Source organism: Tinamus guttatus, unplaced genomic scaffold (assembly GCF_059628265.1).
Source record: "Tinamus guttatus ecotype Peru unplaced genomic scaffold, ASM5962826v1 Tinamus_guttatus_pri_ptg000213l, whole genome shotgun sequence".
NCBI classification, from domain to species: Eukaryota; Metazoa; Chordata; class Aves; order Tinamiformes; family Tinamidae; genus Tinamus; species Tinamus guttatus.
In genome coordinates this window covers 7022903-7046940 of record NW_028288747.1, presented here as the reverse complement: position 1 = coordinate 7046940, position 24038 = coordinate 7022903, and the positions used below count along the sequence as shown (strand labels likewise).

Genomic DNA, 24038 nt, shown 5'->3' with positions numbered 1-24038 from the left:
CTGGACACAATACTCCAGATGTGGCCTCATTAGGACTGAGTAGAGGGGCAGGATCACCTCCCTCGACCTGCTGGAAACGCTCTTCTTAATGCACCCCAGGATCCCATTGGCCTCTTGGCCACGCGGGCACACTGCTGCCTCATGTACAGCGACTATTTCTTCTAAATCTTCTAAAATCTATCTAGATCTTTAAGCGATTACTGTTTTACTGCCTGCTGGGAAAAGACTTGAAGTTCATAGCAACTAACTTCCAGATTCCTTACGTGCCACAATTTTCCATTACCTTCTCAAATGGAAAGCAGTACACAATTACTGACAACATAAACCTTTAAGAGGCAGCTCAAAAAATATTTTGAAAGAAAACCAGTGCAGGTGAAAGCATGTAAGAGTCAGGATGGGTATGTCTATAATAAGCTTGGAAAAGACTGCCTTTGTGTTCCTTACCAGGTAGGTACCTGTGACCTATTCTACATAGCACAGGTAAAGAAAAGAACAAATGCTCTTCCCCACTGCAGCAGAACTTGGAGCTAGAACATCCTCCAAGGAAAAGCCTCCTTACTGATGTAAGATGAGGCTCGCCCCACACTGAATGCATTTCTTATCCTTTACAGCTTTCCCATGCAGATAACAGAGCTTATTGTGCTGATTATCAGTGAGATAACCCTTACATTCTATTTTTATATGTTAATGGAATAATTGCATCTGTGAAATAACCATCAATGCAGTTATGTTATTCTCCATACAAAATAAAATTTGGGTGCCATTTTATCACACTTCAGGACAAATTTTAATTGCATCAGTACTTCTGGTTTTCCACAGGGCATGTTCTAGAATTTTATTTGTATGAATTGTTATTCTAAGTTCTTGTCTTAGTGCCTCTTACTTTTATGGCAAAAAGATGGCACTTTCTTTTGCCTGATGGGTCATCCAGCTTTAGCATCTGTATTCCTTTCCCTTTTACCTTTCTGGAGGAATCAAACTTGGTTTGAAGAGGCTTTGGGCCTCTTATTAGCCATATGCCACAGCACAGAGACGCTGCTCCTTACCAGCCTTGCTTGGCTCCTGTCCTTCTCCTCCCAGGAGCTCTGCTGTTGAGCCGGGAAGCGAGGACATAGCCAAGGGCTGAGCCCCACTCCATCACATGATCCCCAAGGCAGAGCCAACACAGCTATTTATAAGGATGCTCCATCTAACTCTGAACAGAAGCACACTAGAAGTTCAGCTGCCAGATAACGTGAGTGAGACTTTTGAATTCATGTGGAGTATCTCACTCATTTGAGCTTGCATCCAGTTTGTATGTAAAGCAACTTTAGGGTCAAGTGTAGGTTCAGGCCTGTAGTAGAAAAATAGTGCAAGCTATCCAGTGCAGATAGAGGTTACTAACTTTATCCTGTATGATACTGTTTTTGGTTATTTTTGCTCTCATCTCCTGTTTTCTTTTTTCCCTATAATGATGAACGGGTAAGCTCTTCTGAAAGTTAATCCCTTGTTAGCTTTGTTGCTTGTATGCTAATCTCCTGTTGGCTTTGCAGCTTGTATTCCTGCATCTGATTTGCATTCCTTAATCCAGAGCTGAATCTCTTTGCTTTAAGTACTTACTTTTGCACAGTATGTATTTTTAAAATAATTAGGTCCATGATACTCCACACAAAACTTAACATAGATTGAAAATATCTTACACAAACTGATGTTTAAATGGGCTTTTAAGCCACCTTAGATTTCTTTCCAATATACTTTTCCATCCAGGCATTGGCAAGCCATATGTTTATGTTTCTTAAAATTAATGCTCAGCTCTAATTCTACCACAGTATTTCTGAGACACTTACTCTAGTGCTTGTAAATGCACTGGAGCAAAAACATGGGCTTTACTCCATCTGCCATTTACATCTAGTCTGAAATACTTTCCAGAACGGTCAGAGAATCAAACCGTTGTAAAGCTGTTGTAGTCAAATACAGAATTCTAAGAGTTCTCCTTTAATCCAGTGTTCCCAACTTCTGCTGTTTTGTGGACTTACCAATTTTTAACACAGCATTGTTGCTTACAGTCATATTTAATTTCTAATATGAGCTACTAAATCAGCTACTGTACTCATTGGTGTAATGAATTATTCTATGTTATAGAAAACATTATAAATTTCAATAAATGCATCGTCTGAGATGACAAACATTACCAGTTGGATGCCTGAATATTTACATTCTGTTAGCACATCTGACTGAACAAATGTGTTAAAACTAAACTCCATCTAACTAGAACTACATTTCAAAGACGTCTTTACATGGTAAAAGTGAATCCATCTCAGGCAAAACTCCACAGCATAGGACAAGAGACTGAAGAACTTCCAGCAGTCACTAGCAGTTTGTCACAAAGCCCTAAAATGATTTTACAGGCACGATGACTGTTACTGTGTAAAGCCACAACCCAGTCACCAGCCACTTCGAGAACTTTGTCAACAAATATTAACGTGTACCATGATACCAGACATTACACTTTAGTGTTATGATCCATTCATTGAACTCGGAAGAAAAACATAAATTATGCCTTTTATATTTCTTTATGTGTATATATTACTGATTAAATTAATTAAACTACTGGGATTCATCTTTCAAGAACGTCTTTCCTTTTCAAGCTTATTGATTGTGATTAAGCCATCATATTAATACAGTGCTGAAGAGCACTTGCATTTTGTTTTTACTGAATATCCCATAATTAGAAGAGGTTAATCAATCTAATATTAATTTTGAAGCATTTCCAAATAATTTTTTTTTTCATTTGCACGTGGTATTGACACGCAAGCAAGAGTTGACAGTTACTTTAAGCTCAGCTGAGAAATGAACAGTTAGCTGTTTGCTTAAAAATTAAGTCTCAGTCCTGGCTTGTATAGCAAAAGGTTATTGCAACACTATTCTGCTCTGCTTTATTATTGCTCATTGATTTGTTTCACAGTGTGTGGTGATACACTCATCTGCTGATAGAAGATTCACTGCCCATCTTTTAATTAAATTGTTGAAGAATGATGAAGGACCCTTGATTGTGAGACCACTGATTATAATTTTCCTGTATTTTACCAATTTCTGTCCCCTTCTAAAAGTTTGGGGACGTAAAAGTTGTTTTGCAGCCTATTAATTTTTAATACAGGATAACTCCTTTGGTTTTAATCCCAGTGCTCATTCACTTGCACAGTTAGCTCTTTCTTTTTATAATTTCTTTAGATACTAGAAACATATTCAGATAATACTCTAATTTATATATAAGAATAAATATGAAAGAGATATGAATAAAGCACAGTCATTTTGCTACTAGGCATATGTTGCTAGGCATAATGGTATCAATCAAGTAATTTTATCTGTTGATATACAATTAAACAATCATCACAGTGTAAAGGATAAGAATACGTTACTCTTGCCTATACTCATGTTCACCAAGTGAATAGTGATGGTATGAACTTAACTATGCTGGTTTTGAAGGACTGGCTCCTGGTGATTACTTTCAAGTCCTGCTCTGGTCATGGTAAGTTTTTCTGATGAGTTTGTTTTGGAAAAAGAAGGAACAGAAGTTGCTGCTCCCTGCAAGTTCTATTTATTCTGTATCATCCGAATAACGTTCTTTTTTTGCACAGATTGTCCTCTGGATCCCACAACTTACTGAGTACTGTGCATTGCCCTTTGGTATTTAGTATTGGTTACTGAAGGAGGTCAGGCCGGAGTCAAGATGCACACTCAATGTGAGTTAAAGGATCTTGCTCATTTATTAGCTTGCATGCAGTACATTTATATGATTCTAGCAGTTAGCGATGTAACTACACAGGCTCCTAATTGGTAGACAATGATGTAACTGAGACCCTTACAGCCCCCCCTTACTTGTTTAGCTCAGCCTTTTAGTTCAACAGCTCTTTTATTCCCTCTGACCTTGGCCTACCTCCTTCTCTCCTAGCTAGCAGTCCCTTTGTTCTTTCACTGAAATCTGAAAGCCCGGATTGAGCAGGCCTGCTGGGCAGCCATGTCCACGGCTCCCTAACCATTCCTCTATAGGTTATATTATTTTTTCATTTATGATAGTTGGTGCTAGAGCTCAGACATCACAGTATGTACAAACCGGAATCACTTGGCAAGAACTTTATAAACAATACTCAGCAATCACACATATCTAAGAATGTTTTAGAATGGGGTCAATTTTTATGAAATTATGACTGCAACTTGAGAAAGAGACAGCAATTCTGACATCTGCTTAATCAACCATGCTTTTTTTACATATTTCTGATAAGTTTCTATCAAAAAAAAATTGTTTTAGCATATTTCAGACAGTTTTTGCAAATAAAATTCAGCAAGTTATTTTACTTTCCATAAATGTCCTTGAGTTGAAAGACAGACATTCTTTCAACTTCTTTTCAGTTGACTTTTTAAACTACATATTTTTAGTGCTTGAAAATAGGATTTAAAATAGTCATTAACAAAACAAAATTCAGTGTAACCCCTTACTCTCATAATAATAATTCATAGATTATTAATACAAAGAGTATTCTTACAAACATGCTTCCAATTGTCTGCAAGACACCCTTGAACTTCATTGGTAATTCCTGAAACAAGTTGTAATTTTGCATTGAACTTAGGTATATTGCTAAGAATGGTGTTCAGTCTTCATTTCAAGTGATAGAGAATGGCTAGGGAAGCTTTCCCATTAGCTCACTACTGAAACTGTTGACATTTTGCACCATATTTTCAGTTTGAATGAACCTAAGTTCAGTTTCTACCCGTTGATTCCTTTCATGTCTTTTTCACATGTACCAGAGAGCTCTCTATTATCAGACATCTTTTCTTCACACTACTTGTTGACTGTAATCATGTCATGGTGTACTCTTCTCCTCAATTAGGTAACTGAGTTCACATTATCATTGTGAAAAATTATCCTTTATACTAAATTATTTTGTTTTTAACAGGATTTCATGAAGTATAGGTACAATACACAAGCATAATGTTCCCACTTTGGTCCCACCAGTTTCAGTGCTAAAGCAGTACTCCCATCCTAGTTCAATTTCCTCTCCCTTTGATTATGCACAGAAGAATTGTTTGAGAGACCTGAGCTACCGCATGGCAATGAGAGGTCATATTAAATGAGTTACTAATAGAACTCCTAAATCACACATAATTGCTACTTTTTCATTCTGTAAGTGTTCCCTAAATTCTTTCCTTAGTCTTGGCTTTCATTTATCGTTTTTAGAGTCATGTTAATCATGTTAATGAATTAATGTGATATGTTTTTAAAATGCAACAGGAAGCAAAATGAAGCTTCAGAAGCCCCAGATCTCACCCCATCTGGTGAAGCTCATTCTGTAAGTGGCAGCAGCTCTAAGCTCACAAAACCAAGTGCCTATTACAAGCCACATTTAGCAGGGCTAGCTTAATGCCATGAGCACCTGAGCCCCGCTTTGGCAGCGCTGTTAATGCAACAGGAACGAGGTATAGGGTCACAGCAGTGCAGCTGGAAGCTGAATCACATGCAGGGTGTTACACTTATAGTTTATAAAAGGCTGAATGGGGAAAGCGTGAGGCGAGAGGTTGTCCTTATCAGCGAACCCCAAGGGAGTTGATGCAGGACTGACAGCAGTGGTTCTTGAAGCTGTTAATATTCGCAGGCTACAGAGCAAGTTAGTTGCCATGTTGGGAATGGGTTAGTTTCATGAAGTTTGTAAGATCCAGACTGGCATTTCTCATGGATACTATCATTTTTACCCTCCCAACCCATATTTGGGGAACAGAAAGATGTAATGAGAAGGTTCATTAGTCCAACATCTTCAGAAGTGTTAGGGGGAGTGAAGACGATTCTTTTAACTGTTCACAAAGCTTCTGATACTGTATTCTCTTTTCACTCCTATGACACAAAGACATATAGGTAAAATTTAAGACATATAGAAGGAACATTCTATTTTAACTATATGTAAAAGAGAAGGCAGAAGACTGCATTGTGATGACTTGAGAAAAACTCTTTTTCATTTGGGTATTTTGCTTGCAGCACTCAAAATTCTTTAGAGGATGATGAAAATGAAGTGCTACTGGGAGATATTTAAAGCCTGTAAACTGAAATGTCATCCACTAACGCACCATCTACTAAAGCCATCTTGTTTGGAGAGTCTCCTTTGAAGACTTTCAGGAGGGTGACCAAGGCCTGCCTGTAGGGGAATTAATTAGCTTTTAAACAAATAAATAGGTATCAACAGAGAACTTTCCTACAGTAAACATAAAATTGGAGGCACATCACTATTTTAAACTATGTGTTCTTTCTGGAACATTAGCATTAAAAATAATATTTAGAAGCTTAGGAAGTTCAGTGTCTTTCTCCATCTAGACTAACTTAAAATTACTTCCTGTGATGAATAAATATCAATATGGATGCAAAAAAAGTAATTAAGAAAGTTATAATATTTTACTCTGATTATTATAGGTCATTAAAATGTTTCCATTCCTGATATTAGCTTTGCTTAATATCAGGAGATGAATTATATTCATATGCCTGATGCTTAGAAAATATCATAATTTACATATTTATGTTGTTGTTGCTACTTTATTAAATGAAATGTTTGAGATAATTAAACTTACAAAAGTTTCTTCCTCTGAAAATGTCACGTGCAAAAACCTTCTTCAATGTGCATGTTTATTTTTGGTATGCTAGAAAGATACATCTTCCTTCAAGTTACTATGTTTTGATTTTTGTCTTGCTAGAAGGGATCATAGGGAGAGCTAACAGCAAGACCTAATGAAAACTGTAATCTCAAGAACTGTTGGTTAGCAGAATAAATAGTAAAAAAGAGTTTTGTAACAGGGCAGAATTCTCTTTAAAAGCATGATTTTCCCCCCTAGGATTTAAAAATGTTCCTGCAATGCCCTTGGTCTATCCATCTCCCATACACTGAGTCTAGGGCCCACTGTCCTACTTCTTTCAACTCTTGCCTTCTAGAAGGGGAAAGAAAAAAAAAAAAAAAAAAAGGACTTTTATACTCAGGCAAAGAAGTTTGGAGCTGCTGAGAACAAATAAGAGGGAAGTAAAAATGTGTGGCCTTGCTGTTCACCTAGGAGTGCACATACGATGCAGCTAAGAACGCACACGAATCTTTGCTTAGTATCGCTCCCTAAGAGATAATTTTCAAGCAACTGAAATATTGCTTTCAGATGAGTGACTCTGCAATGGCTTATTTAAAGTAACTAGGTACTGATTTTACTTTCACACTATATTCTTATCACCTATGTCCATTTAAAATGTTTTTTAGATTATCCTCAATAAACCGAACAATATTCAGTATTCCTTAAATGATATGCTTTTGACTAATCAAAAGTCATTTGCATTTCCATGAAAAGCACATCATCTGAACAAACTGGTGCTCCATAGAAATATTTAGCATCTTAAAGTATGAAGCATTTCCATATTTCATTAGAATTATTACTGGAACAGATTAAACCTTATGTTATACAATAAAAACACTCATTATTGAATGTGGAAATGATGTACATTTGCCTTCTCATTCCTAAAGAGGAAATAACTACCATTCTCAAAGCATCATTTTTACTTAAACCTTTTCATAGGGAGAGACGTAAGAGAAATTGTGACTGAAATAACTTTCTGTACTGCTTGTCCTTTTTTTCATGCTCCCCTTTCCATTTATGAATGCAATATTCACATTCAGTACTACTTCAGTATTTTGTAAGTCCTTAATTTTGATGATCCACCAGACATAGTAAACATTAACCGTGCTCTTAATGTGTTGGGCTCTGTCTCTGGACTAGCACCAGCAACGACAGGTACAATTACTGAAATTGGGCCTGCATTTTTCAAAACTATGACTTTTCAGTAGTTTTTGTACGAAGCTTCTTGTGCTCCATCTCTCAACATATTCCTGTCTTCCTCATTAATCCTGCAGCAATTATACCTTTACATTTGCATCTGCAAAAATCAAGCCATTTTTTTGTGGCAAAAAAACCTGCTCTTCTAGGCAGCGTTCCCAGGAGAGTAACTGTGCTGACTGGATTTGGAAACGCAGACCGCCTTCCGTTCATTCACCCAAAGCACTACATTTGTAAATTCCATTTCCATGGATGGTGTTCATCTTCCTAAATTTTATAACCTAACAGTTTACCTAGTCTGAAATAAGCTGCCTGTACAGTCAATGAAAGTAAGTGCTCTCAGAGAGTGATGTAACTTCTCCTAAAGACTAATACCTAAGATAACTCATATTTTCAAGTAGTTTAAAAGAAAACAAATGCTCAAACCTAATTATGTGACATGAATTCACCTTATATCCCTAGTGAGGATCACTTTGACATTTACATCAAACATTTGTTTCGGCCTTTCTTCTGGACTGAGATATTAAAAGGCATAAGCCATTTCACATTCCTAACAGATTTATTTTTTATTTCCTTTCTTCTTTGTAGTCAAATGCCAAACTTAAGAGTTTTCATATAAGGAAGGGAATGGATTATCGCACCACTCTTGTTTCTTACATTTTGAGAATTACAGGTGTCTATAGGCCTAGTTTATAAGTTCTATTCTGCTATTTGCCAATAGAAAATATCTTTTTTTTTCACTTTCCTAAATAAGTTTTTCATAAACCCAGCTTCAATGTCTGTAACTTTCTTTTATAACACACACGACACACCATTTCTTACAAATTCCTTTATGATACCATAGGTGACACACCATTGCTTATAAACAAAATAACCATTAGGATAACGTTAACCAAAACTCCATTAAACAAAGAAAAAAAAGAGGGTTAAGTAAACAATCAGTCAAAATCCACATCAACTCAAAATAGAAGTCTAAAGATCTGATTACACATTATTCATAATAAAATCTTATATAGACTTTGTCTCTAAACACACATATGTGCAGAGATGGGGCAAGGGTGATGCAGAGAGAGACGGGGAGACAGAGATGGAGGGAGACACGTGCACGCTGCAGGGAGCCTCTCCTGGGAGACTGAAGAGGTGTCCCTTCACAATTTCTTACCAGCACAATGCCCGTAACATTTTTTCTAGCTTCCCCACTTTCTTTTTAAAACATTTATTTTCAGAGCCTCAGAGACATTTGCACTGTATTTCTTCGTGCCTGACAGTGCAAACGATCCCGTGAAGGCTGCCCCCCTGTTGCTTATATCCCCATCTCCCTCCTCTTCAGCCCAAGAGCTAAGACGGGCCAGGACCCCACGCTACGGCTGCTTGCGCTTTATCGGTACGGCCGCAATTCAATAGATCTGCAAGGCAACCTGAGCTAACGCCTGCTCTTAAATACAGAAAGCAGGTGCTACACCTCTACTGCTGATATAAATATCTTATGTAAGGATATAATTCTCTACACAGATATATGTTCATAAAGAAAGTTGCTGTTTATGCGTTGATTGCTCTTTTACCATCCTGAATATGTGGATTATCCTATTCTGGATGTGTGTCTGTTTATCCAAGATAACACACAGTATATTCATAATAATGTGAAATAACTCATGAATAAAGCAAAATGAATGTTTATAAAAAACAGATATTCAACAGGTATCCATTGCCTTTAGTAGATGCTGGTAGCCAGATTGGTACTATAACATTAAAAGTTTCAGTGATGGGATCAGTCAAAACTAAAGCCCATTGAAATTAGTGTGTTTAGCTCTAGAGTATGTAAAGTTGTATTTACCTTTTGGAGCGGTATTAATTTTAGAGTCTTAGATAAGTCCATTGTGCTGACTCGGAAATACTGTTACTATTTTGTTAAGCATACTCCTATTAAATATTAAACATTCAATTTCAATTTCCAGATTCAAACAAATTCTAAAATGAGCTATGTTGGCTGACACCTGATTCTAATTCTCTTCATAGACAATTAGCTGAAAACTCCAAGCAACAAACTCAGCAGATTTAGGATTTGTTTACAGAAAAAGGTTGGGGAGTTGTGGCAGTAGCTTCCTATGAAAAAAAAGGCTATCCAATAAAAAATTCTTAAATAAAATTAATGGAGACTCAAATAAGTAGCAGATGATATGTGACAATCAGAAACATATCTGCCTAGACACGGTTGCCTCACATAACTCTTCTGTCTGAACCCGACTGACTGTAACAAAGGTCAGGTTTAAACTTATGGAGATTACTTAAAAAAAAAAAAAGGAAGAAGAAAACCACAGTTGAGTATCCACTTGGAAACCTGAGGTAATTATATTAAACATTCTGTTTCTGAATGAGCTATTTTCCCTGCTCATGAATAGTAAGCAAACAATATTCTTATTACAGGGAGGAAGAAAAGAAGAAAATAATAGCAAAGTAAGCAAACAAGAAAAGAATAACTCCTAAAGTGTTTACTGAAAAGCTTTTAAACAACTTACACTTTTCCCCTAGCTCCCATGAACCGTTAGGCTGGCGCTTCCCTTCACGCAGTTCCCTCTGCTCCCTCTTTAAGGTTTCTGCAGCAGTTCTGGGTGGCAAGGTCTCATTTAAGCTATCTGACCTGTTGATCTGTCATGTTTCTGTCAGCTGTCCCTCACTTGGACAGACGCTCATGCACTGGCCAGGCACTTGCTCCTCTAACCTTTTTCTGCCTGTTGTTTAGGCCCCTAGCTCCACTGCCCGCTCCCGCAGTCTTCCTGTCTCTGCCACCTGTGCCTCATGCCCATGCGTTTTCCTCTGGTAACTCCTCTCGCCAACTCCTACAGCTCTGCTGTGTTTATCCCATCAGCCCCCAGAAGGATTTCTCCACTATTGAAAAAGGAGGATAATCTGCTCATTCGCAGTGGCTCTTAAACAGATTGTTCTCTTCTGCACATTTTGCAGAAAAGTCGAAATTCACAAGAATGCAAAAGTCACCTTTTCTGTCTCTTGAACCTTAAAACAACTTTTATACCAAGTTTTCTGCTCTTCTTGTCCCAGAGTCTGTCCTTTGCATGCTAATAGCAAAAGCAGTTCCTATTTCTAGGGTTAAGACTCTCATCCTAGGTACATTTAGAGAGAGTTATCTGGCTTAGATATATGTATGCTATTATAGATAAAAATTTTTCTTGGTAATTTCCTTTCTGACAGAACTAATGCTCAAGGACAGTAACACAACAAATGCAAAACCACAGTATTTCAGGCCTGTACATGTAATCCTGTTCCATTTATCTCCCCTTCTCCTGGTCCAGGCTGTTCCCCTTTCTCTCTAGTTTTGGGGCATATAGGGAAGGGAGATTTTCTCTTCACTTTTGGCCTTCCTACTAGGCTCATATTCACAACATGTCATTACGCAGCAACTACCCCTATATATAATGAGGCTACTTCTACCAACACAGACTCCAAGTGTAACATATACTGAAACTCCTTTACAGTTCCAAGTTTACTAGGTCGCTTGTTGTATGTTGTGTTTCTTAGTCTTTCCTAGGAAGCAGTAGCTCCCAATGGTTCTTAGTTTCTTAGCAGTTTTAATGCTGTTTTCACACATGGTAAATGTGAAAGGGCCACTGTATGAGGCTCAGAAGGAGAGCAGTAGGAATCCAATAAGACTCCAGTGAATTCATCTTCTAGATTTACCATGAGATTGTTAATGAAATGCTGTTTCTTCTAGCACTCTAGTTAATGCATGTCTCTCCTTACTCCAGTGCAAAATTTCTGTTGAATTCTTAGCCCCTCATGCACTAAGAAAAAAGGTGTTTTTAAAGAGGTACTTATGATAGATATATCCTGTCCCTACAGAGTTGAGGTCTGAGTTTGGAACCTCTAATTTATTATACCAATGGCTCATTTTATTATCGCTCTCTTTTTTCTTCTCTTTCTCCTCACTGAGAAGGAAGAAGGGAGAAGGCAGAGGAGATAACTTCAATCCCATACCATGGTATCATGCTATGTTCACTAGGTAACTTAGATTGGAGGACTAACTGCAGAAATAACAGAAGCTGGAGTAGCGTAGAGGTACTGACAGGGGGAACACAGATGAGGACAACATGCCAATTCACACCGAAGCTTTGTTTCTGATGGTACCACTAAACGGTAGAAGATACACTGACTTGGAAGTATAGGCTCCTCAGGTATATATAGTTCCATCTTGCTTTCCAGTAAATTGCTGCTACTGTTGCTTTTAAGCTAAATCCTAACAAGTGAATGTTAGAATATTCATAATAATGCGTTTTAAAATTAAATGGGGTTTTAAGGGTGATATAAAAAGCCAGTGCATTTAAAAGTGATGTTTTTATCTGAAAAAAAAGACAAAAAAAACTCCTTAGTGGAGCCTTAGAGATTAATGATAGCACAAGAGCTTGCAAAACCAAAATAGGATCCATTTTGTTGACAAGAAAGGAGACAGGAAAGATGGGGTATGGTGCCTTCTCCATGATATTCTTCCCCAGCTCATGAAAGGGAATGTGGGTTTGCAAGCTCCAGAGACACAGGACTGCCCCCCAATGCCCCCCAGGTCCTGGAACACAAATGGAAAAAAAGAAAGTCTCTTACCTCCAATCTTCATACATTCACTTTGCTACCATGTGAGCCTCTCTGTGTATTCTTTATCTTTTTTTCCATTTCCTTCTGTTCCCATACTTTCTTCTGAATTCCCTTTCCCATTTGCAAATGTTCTATCTTGATCAGCCCATTCTCTTTTCCTCATTTCCAGCACTCCAGTCCTTAATTCTCAGCAACCATTGATATATTTTTTTCCTTATATCATTTGAGTGTCTTTTTACTTTTCTGTTGTGTTTTGATTCAACCAAATACAGGGTAAAACATGGAAGTCTTTCTCTCGCCTCCTGAGATTTCTGTTACGGGAGGGATTCAACTGATACGGCCTTGGTGCAGGTTAGATTCAGTGTTTAATAGTTTCTGGAACTTTGATTTTGAGGTGCTCGCTGTGTTCGTAAGATGACGTACAATCCATTTCTGCAGTGCAGGTTGCCAAAGGCTTAGGTAGTCTCTCTCCTTTTCCTTCATGATCTTCTGTTTATCTTTCCATGAGATACAGTAGTTGTTAAATATTAAATGACTTATTGGTAGCCGAGACTAGGCATGACGAGATCTGTGATCTGTCTGAAGAAAGGTCAACAGATGCTGTACGCAAATCTCTTGTTTTGAAGAATTATGGCAGCTGGTGTCTTAGCTTTAAAAAAAGGCTAAGTCAAAGGCTATTGGACCAACCACCCTACATACTTGCAGATGTACATTGCAGATGTAACGGATACAAAAGGAACGATTGATTTTTTGATGTTTGAAACATACAATGCTGAGGCCTCTCCAATATCGTCAATCTATAATCATCAAAATATCATCTTGTGAAATTAACTGCTCAAAATAAACAGATACTTATAAATGCAACTTCTCAGTCCCTCCCTCCGTTTTCTTTTCTATTATGATGTATTTGATTATAAAATCATAATATTTTTCAGTGATAGAGAAAAATCTCTAATGAAATGAGTAATTCTGTCTTTGGAGTCTTCCATATGTGTGTAAGTAATGTAGTGTAAGTTGAGTACTTGAAGTCCTAGAAAAGGATATTAAAAAAAAAAAAGTGCTCCTTAATTTAACATTATCTATCCTATGCACTGCACAATGTGTAGTTTTGTGGAAAAAAAATACACAATCACCTGATATCATGCATGAGAGTACCAAATTAAGGCTGCATAGCGAATGCGCTCCAGGAATTAAATTCAAATTAAGTGTACCGGTATATTACATTAACATCATTTTCTGAAAGGAAAATGTGAAAGGTGATGTGAAAAGGGTGCAAACACGTGGAAAAAATTCCTTTTACTGAAGCGCAGTCTTGACTCAGGACTGTGCTTGCTGCTCAGATGGCTGTGACGGGGATGGGGGTTGTGAGCAGTGGGTAATGCTTCTCACAGCAACCCAGCGCAGCAGAAGTACCCGCTATGGAGCCGGGGGCGACCGCTAAAACGGGGGCTGTAACTTTGGCAGGACACAAAGTTCCCGTGTCGGGTGGGTGCGTGGAGCCCCCGAGGCCACCGCGCGCCTCGCGGCACCGCCGCGGCCCAGGCGCCCAAATGGCGTCGAGGCGGCGCGCGCCACGCGGCGGGCGCCAGGAGAACTACATCTCCCAGGAGCCTCCGCGCCCGCGCCCGCGCCCGGCCAGGGGGCGGGGCTGGTGCCGCAGGTACCGCGGCGGGGGGAACATGGCGCTGGGCAGCGCGGCGCCGCGGCGGCTGCTGCACCTGCCGGCCGGGAGCTGCCTCCCGCTGCGGCTGCTCCTGCTGCTCCTCCTCTGCGGGCAGCTCGGGGGAGGACAGAAGAAGAAGGAGGTAGAAACGCTCCCTTCCCTCGCCCTGCCCTGCGCCCGCCCCCGCCTCTCCCCTCCGCTGCGGCCGCTGGCGCCCCGGAGCGGGCGCGTTGTTGGTCCCGGCCCCCTGTGTCCCGGGCGGGGCCGCTCCCCTCCTGCCCGGCGGCGCCTCTCCCTCGCCGGCCCGGACGGGGGCGCCCGTGGGCGGCGGGCCGCGGAGGGGCGCCCGAGGGCGGAGCGCAGCGCGGCGCTGCCGGGCTTGTCCGTTAGCCAGGGGCCGTTAGCCAGGGGCCGTTACTCGCTGCCTCGTGCCCGTGCGTTGACGCGTATCGTGCCCAAAGTGTGCGCTGCCCGAGGGGAAGAGCGGGGCTGCTCTGGTGTTGGTAGCAGCAGCGTATCCGCAGCAGCCTTGATATTTACATAAGGAAACGTGCAGTACATTGCTTCTCAGTGCGATTGTTCACTGTCTTCCCTTTTCAGGTTTTTATGGTACTAGAGATTATTATATTCTTTTTTCCTAGCTTGCAGCCAGGTCCCAGCAGTTCTCATACACCTGCCGCTAGGCCAATGACTACACTCCGTGTCCTATTTCTTCAACTTAAATTAAGCAAGAGGAGAACTTGTTAAGGACTGATGAATAATCACGTGCTGTTGTAGTACCTCATTTCTTGTAAAGACTTCTTTAAAATCTGTTTTCAGTGTTGCCAGAGAACCTGTGCTTCATGGTGGTGGAGGGGAGGGAAAGAACAGTTTTGCTAACAAATCATCTCTTTGAATTAGCTGCTCAAACAAAGAGGAGATTGGTCACAAAGATTTTATTTGCTTTGATTTTATTTTTAAAAAAATTGGTGGTCATTTCAGGTTTATAGGTCAAGAAGTCCAAAGTTAAGCCTGTAAAATCTGTTTAAACAAAACAAATTGTTTAAATATCTTGAGTAGTCAGACTCTGTGGTCTTTTGTGATTGTTGAAATAAAATATTTGTATATCAGTGCAGAAAATGAACACCTGAACTCTAGATGCTCTCCTCCTTTCCCCTTCCCCCATACATCATAATTTTTATGCAACTGGAAAGAGTAGGCAGCAATATATTGCTCTTCTACAGTAATAAACTTTCCCACCTAAAGTCTAACTTACCAACTTTTTATTTTTTAATAAAATGTTCATTGTTTGACAAATTTGTTTCTTGTTTGTATTGTAACTTCTATTGGCACTTTCCTGTGGTATGGCAGCTGTGCTCACAAGATAGCTGAAATAATCTTTATTTCTTCTTAAATGGAATCTTTTCCTAATAAATTAAATGTCAAATTAAAATTGACATCTGCAGCTACTTTTTGTAATGCTTTACAGTTTTACTGCAGAGATGGTACCTAATCATTCAAGATGGTGTTTCTGCCCTGAAAAGCTTGTTACTTTTAAAGGAAGAAAATCTTTTTCCTTTAATCTGGTATGATTTAGTCTCAGTCTTCTGCATCTTTTTACTTCCATTCCTCATTCACATTTTTATTTTTCTCTGTGGATTCCATACTGTTCATACAGTCAGAACACTTCCTGGTTTTTTGCAGACTTACTGTATCTGCAACTCCATATTTACAGAAATTAATGCAACCTTATAAGTAACTTTTCTCTAATTGCAATTTATGAGAGACTATAGTGATTTTTTCAGGTCTTTATTCACTGTAGTGGTCATTATGTATGTGCGTGTGTGTTTATTATATGTTACAGCTGAGATTGTCTCGTTTTCCAATCTGATACTTAAAACTTGCCATAGTTTATCTCACATATATGTGTGTGTGTGTATATATATATATGTATATATGTAAAGGTAAATGTTAAAGGCGAAATTTGACCTTCCTTAAAGTATGTAGTTTGAAAGCAACATTTGAAAAATATTATTGGAATGATTATATGAATTGAAGGAGCACAGGCTCTTGTACTGTGGGATATTCCTGTTGAGAATACTATCCAGAAGCACAGAGGCAGAAGAGGAAAATCACAGAGGTAAAAATGAGTAAAAAGAACCTAGTTTCTTCTATGCATGTACTGAGAAGATTGCCATCTATTTTATGGAAGTCAGAAAAATGGCTGAACGTACAATGAAGTGTTTCAAGATGAACACTTTAAGAGGGAAGTTAATAGGGTTTAAATGTTTATTTCGGAAACTGAAAAGGAATCAGGTCAATCAATTTATTTCCAGCTTGCTTTGTCTGTATATGTTTTGGGGGTGATGCTATGGAAGGAGAGGTAAGAGACTGGAGAAAGAAAGCGTCTTTTCTGATCAACTTTTTTGAGAGCATGAGAAGTCCTTCAAAATGGAGTACTCAGAAATGAGAAGGACTGAAAGTGTTGGAGTAGAGGCTTTAAGCAAAAGAAGTCACCTTAGTGAAGGCAGGGATTTTTTTTCTTTTTTTTTTTCTTTTAAAGTATTGAATACATAGAAAAATATGCATGAAGTGCAAGTCATGAGTGCTGTTTGTTTGGATCAATTATATGAGTCTGGAAATAATGACTTTGTGGAAAAGAGGATTGAATTTAGATGATTTTGAAGATTTTTTTTTTGTCTAGAAGACAAAGAGAAGAATGGAGAAGACTAGAGATTCTGTACATTTCTGGCATAGATTCACTGTATTGATCATGAAATAATGTAATTGTTATTAGAGAGGAAAATAAAAATTCTTAAATTACTGAAATGTATTGAGCTGTACTGCAAAATACTCTTTATGATAACTCTTCTGTAGCAAATTAGCAAAAGCAGTTAAGTTCCAACTTAAATTTGATCAAATTTGTAAGAATTTAAAGAATCACTAGAGATTTAAAAGTTTTACAGTTAATCATCTGGTATGATTGAAGTTACAATTCTAGAATGGCAGCATAAATATATAAACATACAAACATTCTTACTGCTTTAATTTTATTGTTCACTTTTCTATATTGTGGACACTCATGATAGCCTTTGCTACTGAGAAGATGAATAGAAAAAGGTGGACACTTTTCTTAAAAGCACCAAAGCTGGAATGCAATCATTTGGAAATTAGTCGGAGGAAGAGCAACACTGTAACCTTCTCTCCTGACTTACAATTGAGAGGTCACTGAATATGAAAAAATTGTTTTTTGATTTTAATTCTGACGGTGTGCAGTATCTTTATTTAAAAAGAAACAAACAAACAACCCTTCTAGAAGGAGCAGCGAATGACTGAAGAAGTGATCTTCTTTTGGGAACTATGTAACTGGAGAGATGATAATTTACTGTTCCCACAAACTCTGAGATAATGTAATTTTATTAATGTATGGACAGTGTATCACAGATTTGAGGCATGTTTCTAATCCTTTTGATGGTTTTTATGTGTATATACACACACATACATATATAGGAATCGGAGGAGGATATTATGCTTCAAATATGCAAATAAGCCAGTTGGCTTTTTCTTATGACTTTCTTCACATAAGCTGTTTACATTTCATGTTTCCTTTGTTATCTTTCATCATTATGCTGACCAAATAGACAATTTTTTTGATAAAGCACATACCTGGAAATTATTACTTTTGCAATGTTAAAATTGTTTCTGATAAGGTTTATTTTTGAGCTTTTGGATGCAGAATTCAGAAGCTGACTTAAACCACTGAAATGTAATTGGAGTAGCTACTTATCTGTGGGCAAGTTGGTCATTACTTCTAGGTTAAGCACAGAGAAGCTGGGTATGCTGACTCATATCAACTTCTTACCAGTTTAGCTATCTAGTTTAAGTATCTTGTCAGACTTGAATCTAGTCAACAACATGGTTAAACCGCAACAAAAATACAGGATTTTATTCACTTGTGATTCTTGCTTCTTACATGCCACTTAGGAATACCCTGGATTTGTTGTCTTCCACTTAGTCAGTCCACTTAACAGTTCTGGACCTGGTTTATGCTCTTCTGCTACTTTTTTTTGCTCCTGCTTTCTTTCTGAATGAACGAACAAACGAATGAATTGCATTTTAGTCATACTAGGAATTGTGCTTAATAAAGTTTGGCAAACCTTACTGTGTAAACATTTGTGTATCAGCCTGATGGCATTAGCACTCCCGCCCCAACCTCTGGTTATAGTGGTGCAGGCCCTTTGAGGACTTGCATCTTGAGCTCACAGACGTGCTGAGGGCTGTAGCATCTGTTGCCTTAGGGACAGACATCACTTTCTGCTCTGTTTCAAATTTGGCTTTTCTGGACTTATATATCACCATTGCTGTGTGCCATACTGCTACAAGATTGGGATACTCAGTTACTTTTCTTTTTGATTTGCCCTACAAAGATGAACTTAGACTCTGGTCTAGAATCTGGTATACTTCCATTTATGTTTAATTTTTCTAGGGTTTGGTGTGTATGTCCTGATGCCTGAGCTAATGTGCATGTCTTTTTCAAAAAAGATATTTGGGCTTATAAAGCAATAATGTAACTAATGTAATAAGAAGCCAGCTAAAGTCTTAAGATTTAGTTTTGATTTTTAATAATGTATGACATGTAGATAACTTGTCCCTTTTTTTTTTTTCTTTTCTCTTTTTTGAACTCCTAGATACTTAGCCTGTTTTTTGTCCCTTGTGGAAGTAATTGATAGTTGTTCAGCTAATTGATTAGCCAATTTCCTTAGCACTGCATATTGTCTAGTCCTGCTGATTATACGTGTAGGCTTTTTTAAAAAACTTATTTCTTTACTTAGTTCTTGTGAAAGTCTGAGGTGCATTCAGAATATATAGTTAAACTCTTAATTCAGAACTGCGCTGTTCTCTACGACACTGTTTATAATAATTCTATTTGTATCACAGGAGTTTTCCCTCAGCATGCTGAGGATCATGGTTATTTTAACAATAAAGTGCAGCAAGTATTTATTTGAGTGCCACAATTTAAGCTTTTCTTGATAATTGTAGCTTCTCTGTCTTTCTCTACTGCTGACTTCACTGCTTCAAATTATTACGTTAAACGCTGTCCATTTGCCTTCTTAGTTAGCATCAATACTGACTAAATGCTATATGATCCTCCTCTATTTTTAGTAGTAAGCTAGGACTAATTTGCATTTAATTCAGAATTAATAATTATCTGGGGTATTAATAAAATGTTAAAATTAATCATTTTATTTTAATCCTATTAAAGTATTTGTATGTAAATTATCATCTTTCTATGAAAGACCTTAGTAGAAACTTGGGTTCTGCAACGTAGGTTAATACAGGCCATGATAAAACCAAAGCAGCAAATTTTTGGAAATACTTCAGCTTTCCATACTATTTTATCATTGTTTTATCCTCTTGTCTGATGATATAAACAGGATACTTGAACACATGTATGAATTTATTTTGACTGGAAGAGGTGATACATGCTTTTCTAGATACCCTAGAAGATGTAGAGTAGGATTCAGTGAAGGAATAAAATAAACATATCAGAATTTGCTTAGGTAATTGTTCGAAGAGAGAAGTTAATTTTTGTACATGGTCCTTAGTAAAAAAGTAAAATGGGAGCATAGTCACTAGATTATAAAGAATTTCACCTTTCTGGCTCCATTGATGTTACTGCATCTTGTATTTCCTATATTTTTTTTTCTTTACGCACTGGCATGGTTATAGTTAAGGTAGTACAGGCACATGTATTGATTGAAGTTTGCAGGATATGGTACCAGGGATTTCCTGTGAGAAGCAGAGTTTGAATATGCCCGGGTTGATGAAGGTCTCGCTCCCTGCTTGACCAACCCCTCTGCCCGTTAGAAGTGTAGAAATGCACGCAGCTACATAAGCAGAGTTAGCGTTCGGGCATGTTTTTTTAAGTACATCCTCTGTGCCTCCTTTCAGTGGGAGAGTTTCGGGTATGAATTAGATATGTTCAGATTGTGTGCAAGATCAGGTTCTTAGAGATGCTAATGCACTTCCTACCGACTTTTCTTACATGGGAGGAGCCATAGGCTTGATCGAACTCCCTGCAAAGTCTGAGCAATTTCCGGCGTGTTCGTAGACCTAGTGAACATTGAGGGTTGTTCCTCCTTTATCACTCTGAATAGTCTGTGCACGTAGGCTGTGCATCTTGTAATAAGACCAGCTCATATGCAACTACCAATTTAAATTGCAGATTTGCAGGTGGTTACTGACCTTCCCTACCTTCCTTCTGACTGGCTGTTCAAAACTAAGTCCTCTAAATATGCATACTTCCCATCCAGGGTCATCTCGGGGACTTAAGTGGAAACCCAGTCTTGTTTTGATCTATTGTTTGAACAGTGTGCTTTGGAAAACAAAGGCAACATTGTTGGCTGAAGTAGAATTAAAGAAATTTGTGGCATAAAATTGGTGTCTTTTTGGGTGATTTTTTTTTTTTAAAAATGGAGAGAGAGAAAAAATCCTTATGAGAATTTAAAACCCATTTAAAGCTGTCTTTTGAAATGAAGAGGGCATAAATTTCCAGGGATTTTTATCTTAGCTTTTGTTGTAGTCATCAATCCCTTTAGGATGTTACTTTACTTCTGAATTCGATAGATCTGTCTATCGATAGATCTATGTCTGTTGATAGATCTAGTAGATCTATCTATTGATAGATTCTTCTCATATTATTTTCTGAACTGCTCAACAAGTAGTAGATTCTCCTGACTTAATTCATGCTGAAATATGACTTGTTCAATGAGTAGCCTGATCAGATAGGATTGTTGAATAGCCACTTAGTCTTTTCTATGAGTAGTGGATCTGAATTTTAAGGCAAAATGCATGTGAAATATGCAGACGCGAAAATTATGTGTAAATATCTTAAACTTACAGAAGATACACTCCTAAAAAGCTAAGGTGTGATCATTCAATCAAATATTGTTTTGATCCAGAATAAGCATTTTGGACATGCTGCTGAAATGTGTCATTTTTATTACAGTTAAATAGTGATTTTATTCTTGGTACTTGGTAAATTCATACCAGAAATTGTTTTGACAATATACATTTTTTCTCAGGGAGACATGACATGATCCATTAAAAATTATTAAATGTGCTTACCAGGTTTAAATATTAAGATTTAAGAGAAGCCATATTCAATAACCAAATGAATTCAAAGATGAGAATTTTTAAAACTCCTACAAAACAGTCATAGTCTAGAGACTGCATACTAAATTGTTTGAATTTGTTTTTGTAATTTTTGCACCACATTTTTAAATAGTATATCATGGTTTGTATTCTTGGCAAACATATGATGCCTGAACATTAATGCATTTTATTTGAGATATAGATATATAGAGATAGATAGATAGATATTCATCTTTTGATCTCTATGCCTAATTGCTGCCAGAGCTTCCAATCTTAAGTAGAAGATGTGTGGCAGGAAATTCACTGGATTCCCAGGAAGGACTGAAGTCCTTGGAAACTCTTTGAAGAGCAAGATGTGGGTCTGTTAGGTCTCTTCTGTTCACAGCAAATGAGTTTTCTTCTTATTGGCAATAAGACAGTGCTTTAAATAGATGAGGGAGAAATCTCACCCTGCCAGCTGGACAGGAGTGATGCATTCATACTGAAATAACTGGGTAAACCTTTTCATTGCTCTTCTCTTCTAAAACAGATTGCTCTCCTCTCCTAAACATGGTGTGGAAAAGATTGCTCTTCTCTTCTAAACATGGTGTGGAAGGCAGCTCTTGCCTATGTTTATAACTTTTCTTCAAATCTCTGTTTATTGATAGTGATGCAATAACTTCTTTAGTGGGCAATTTGTTTAGAAACGAAGATAACACGTTATTAATATCCGCTGGATAGGCTCCAGATACTATCATTGTTTTTCATTTCCTCTGGTCTTTTTAGGGTGCGGGCACTGCTAACTGCTAACTGTTTTCCACTTAAAATGCATGATAGGCGTGCGTTCTCTCTCTCTCTCAGGCTATGTATGTAAATTTATGTATACACACACTTCTGTACACACATACACACATATGTTCTGGTTGTCCTGGCATGCATGAAATAGCGCTTATCCTCACGTTGACAACTGTGGATTTTTGCCTTCATACAACTCTAAGTCTAGATTCTGGATGTGATCAGTGTGTAAACCAGACTTCCTGGAGAAGGTAGCTATGAACTTGCAACACCAATAGGTTTTCATTTGCCAATGTAGTGTGACTTATTGTTCTTATATGTAGTAGCTTGTGATTGGAGTACGTAAGTGGGAGACTGAAGCAGTTAGAAGAATTGACACAGTTTCATGGATGCCAAATAATTATCCCACTTCATGCCAAGTACCTTAAACCCTGATGTGTCTGCTTTTCGGCATACTTGAATCTTTTTAAGATGATCTGCATTAGTGTTAAATTCCAAGCAGGCTCCTGCTCAGAGGTGGATCGGTTGTTTTCCACCCTTAATGCACTGTTTACAGAGTGTACTGTTTTCTGCTTGTGTGAACTGGTTTCTGTTCAGTGAGGCTAAGCTGAAATATGCACTCCAGAAAAGCAGGTAATGCACTCCGGTTGCTAGGGTGCAGTCAGCCTGTAAAATCAGTTTTGAACTAGTTTGAAGCAAAATGCTCAAAATGGGCAGGATGAGGTAGTGGGACTTGAGCAGCAGTTGCTTTGTTCTATGGCCCCAGTCTCTGCAGTGCATTGCCATTAATGTAGCTCAAGCTCCCCTTTTGCACAGGCACCAACTTTCAAAGAAGGTTGCAGGATTCTGTGGGCTTGAGGGGTACAACAAGAAGGAAGATGATTTTTCTGACTGAATGATGATCATTTGGAGAAGGGAAATCCTGGGTTCCCAGAACTGTTTATATATTTAATGCAATAAACTGTTTAATGTAAAATATTGTAATACAAGCTGTTCTACTAGGCTAACTTGTCCCACCATCTGGAGATGGGAGCGTTGCCTGCCAAACTTAAAAGTTCGGGAACCCACGGAGGGCACTAAAAGGCATCAAGATTACTACCTTACAGTGAGAGCTCTTCAAGGAAACTCCTTTACTTAGTCCATCTAAACTGCCCTTGTTTTCCATTTGCAGTTGCTTCTCTCAGTGTAGGCGGCTGAAGGAATGCAGTGCTGCCAAAGTCGGTGCTTACAGTGCCAACCCCTGAATGTTTGGAGCTAGCAGCCTTGCTGGGAACGTAAAGGTGTTTATGTATTCCAGCAGTGCAGAGGAGAGGGAGAATGTACAAAATTTGGCACTTAGTTACCCAGTGGCATCCAGGAGATGTTTGTGCAAATCTGCAATTGCTAGCTCTCCTTTACTTCCTGTTTGCTCTAGACCCAGATTCCCCAGTAAACTGTTTCTTGTGTGACTTCTTGAAACTAAGCATTGTATTGGAGCTACAGACACCAAGCAAGAGAGAGTTTAGCACAAGATTATAGTGGTGTTTGTGGTTGAGTATATAGGTAATCAAATATGGCCACATATGACTCATAGGAATTTCATGAGACACATATGAATTTTAATGAAATGTTAAGATGTGGAGGGAATAAAAGCTGATGAGTTTATTTTAGTAAAAAATGTTTTCCGCTCTTAAAGACATTAGAGTGAGGACTACATCAGAAAAAAATGAGGCCTGAATTCATTCCACTTAACTTCAGACTTTTAATTAAGATTTTTTTTTTATTGGAACCTTAGGAGACCCAAGCACCATCAGAGAGAAGGCAAGACAGCTCAGACCGTTTACGATCTGAATGATATTTCCCTCTTCAACCTGTTTATAAAAAGCTTAGGGTGAATATGCTGATAAATTGGCCACTTCCATTTGAAAAGACCCTTGCCGAATTGAAGAGGTCATACATACAAGTTTATATTGCATTTCCAGGTGAAATTTAGTGTTAAGTGCAGTGTTACAGCACTCTGCACTCTGAGGGAAATCACAACAAAGTAAAACTTTCAACT

General features: G+C 38.2%; 1 protein-coding gene across 2 annotated transcripts in view; it reads left to right on the top strand.

The window, feature by feature from the left end:
- Positions 1 to 14098: 14098 nt before the first annotated feature.
- Positions 14099 to 24038, top strand: part of TUSC3 (tumor suppressor candidate 3) — a 104409-nt gene continuing 94469 nt past the window's right edge. For both annotated transcript variants that reach the window (XM_088524675.1, XM_088524674.1), the window contains exon 1: positions 14099 to 14234. In XM_088524675.1, the coding sequence (XP_088380801.1) occupies positions 14109 to 14234 (126 nt within the window). In that variant the 5' untranslated portion in view covers positions 14099 to 14108. The remainder of the gene's footprint in view (positions 14235 to 24038) is intronic.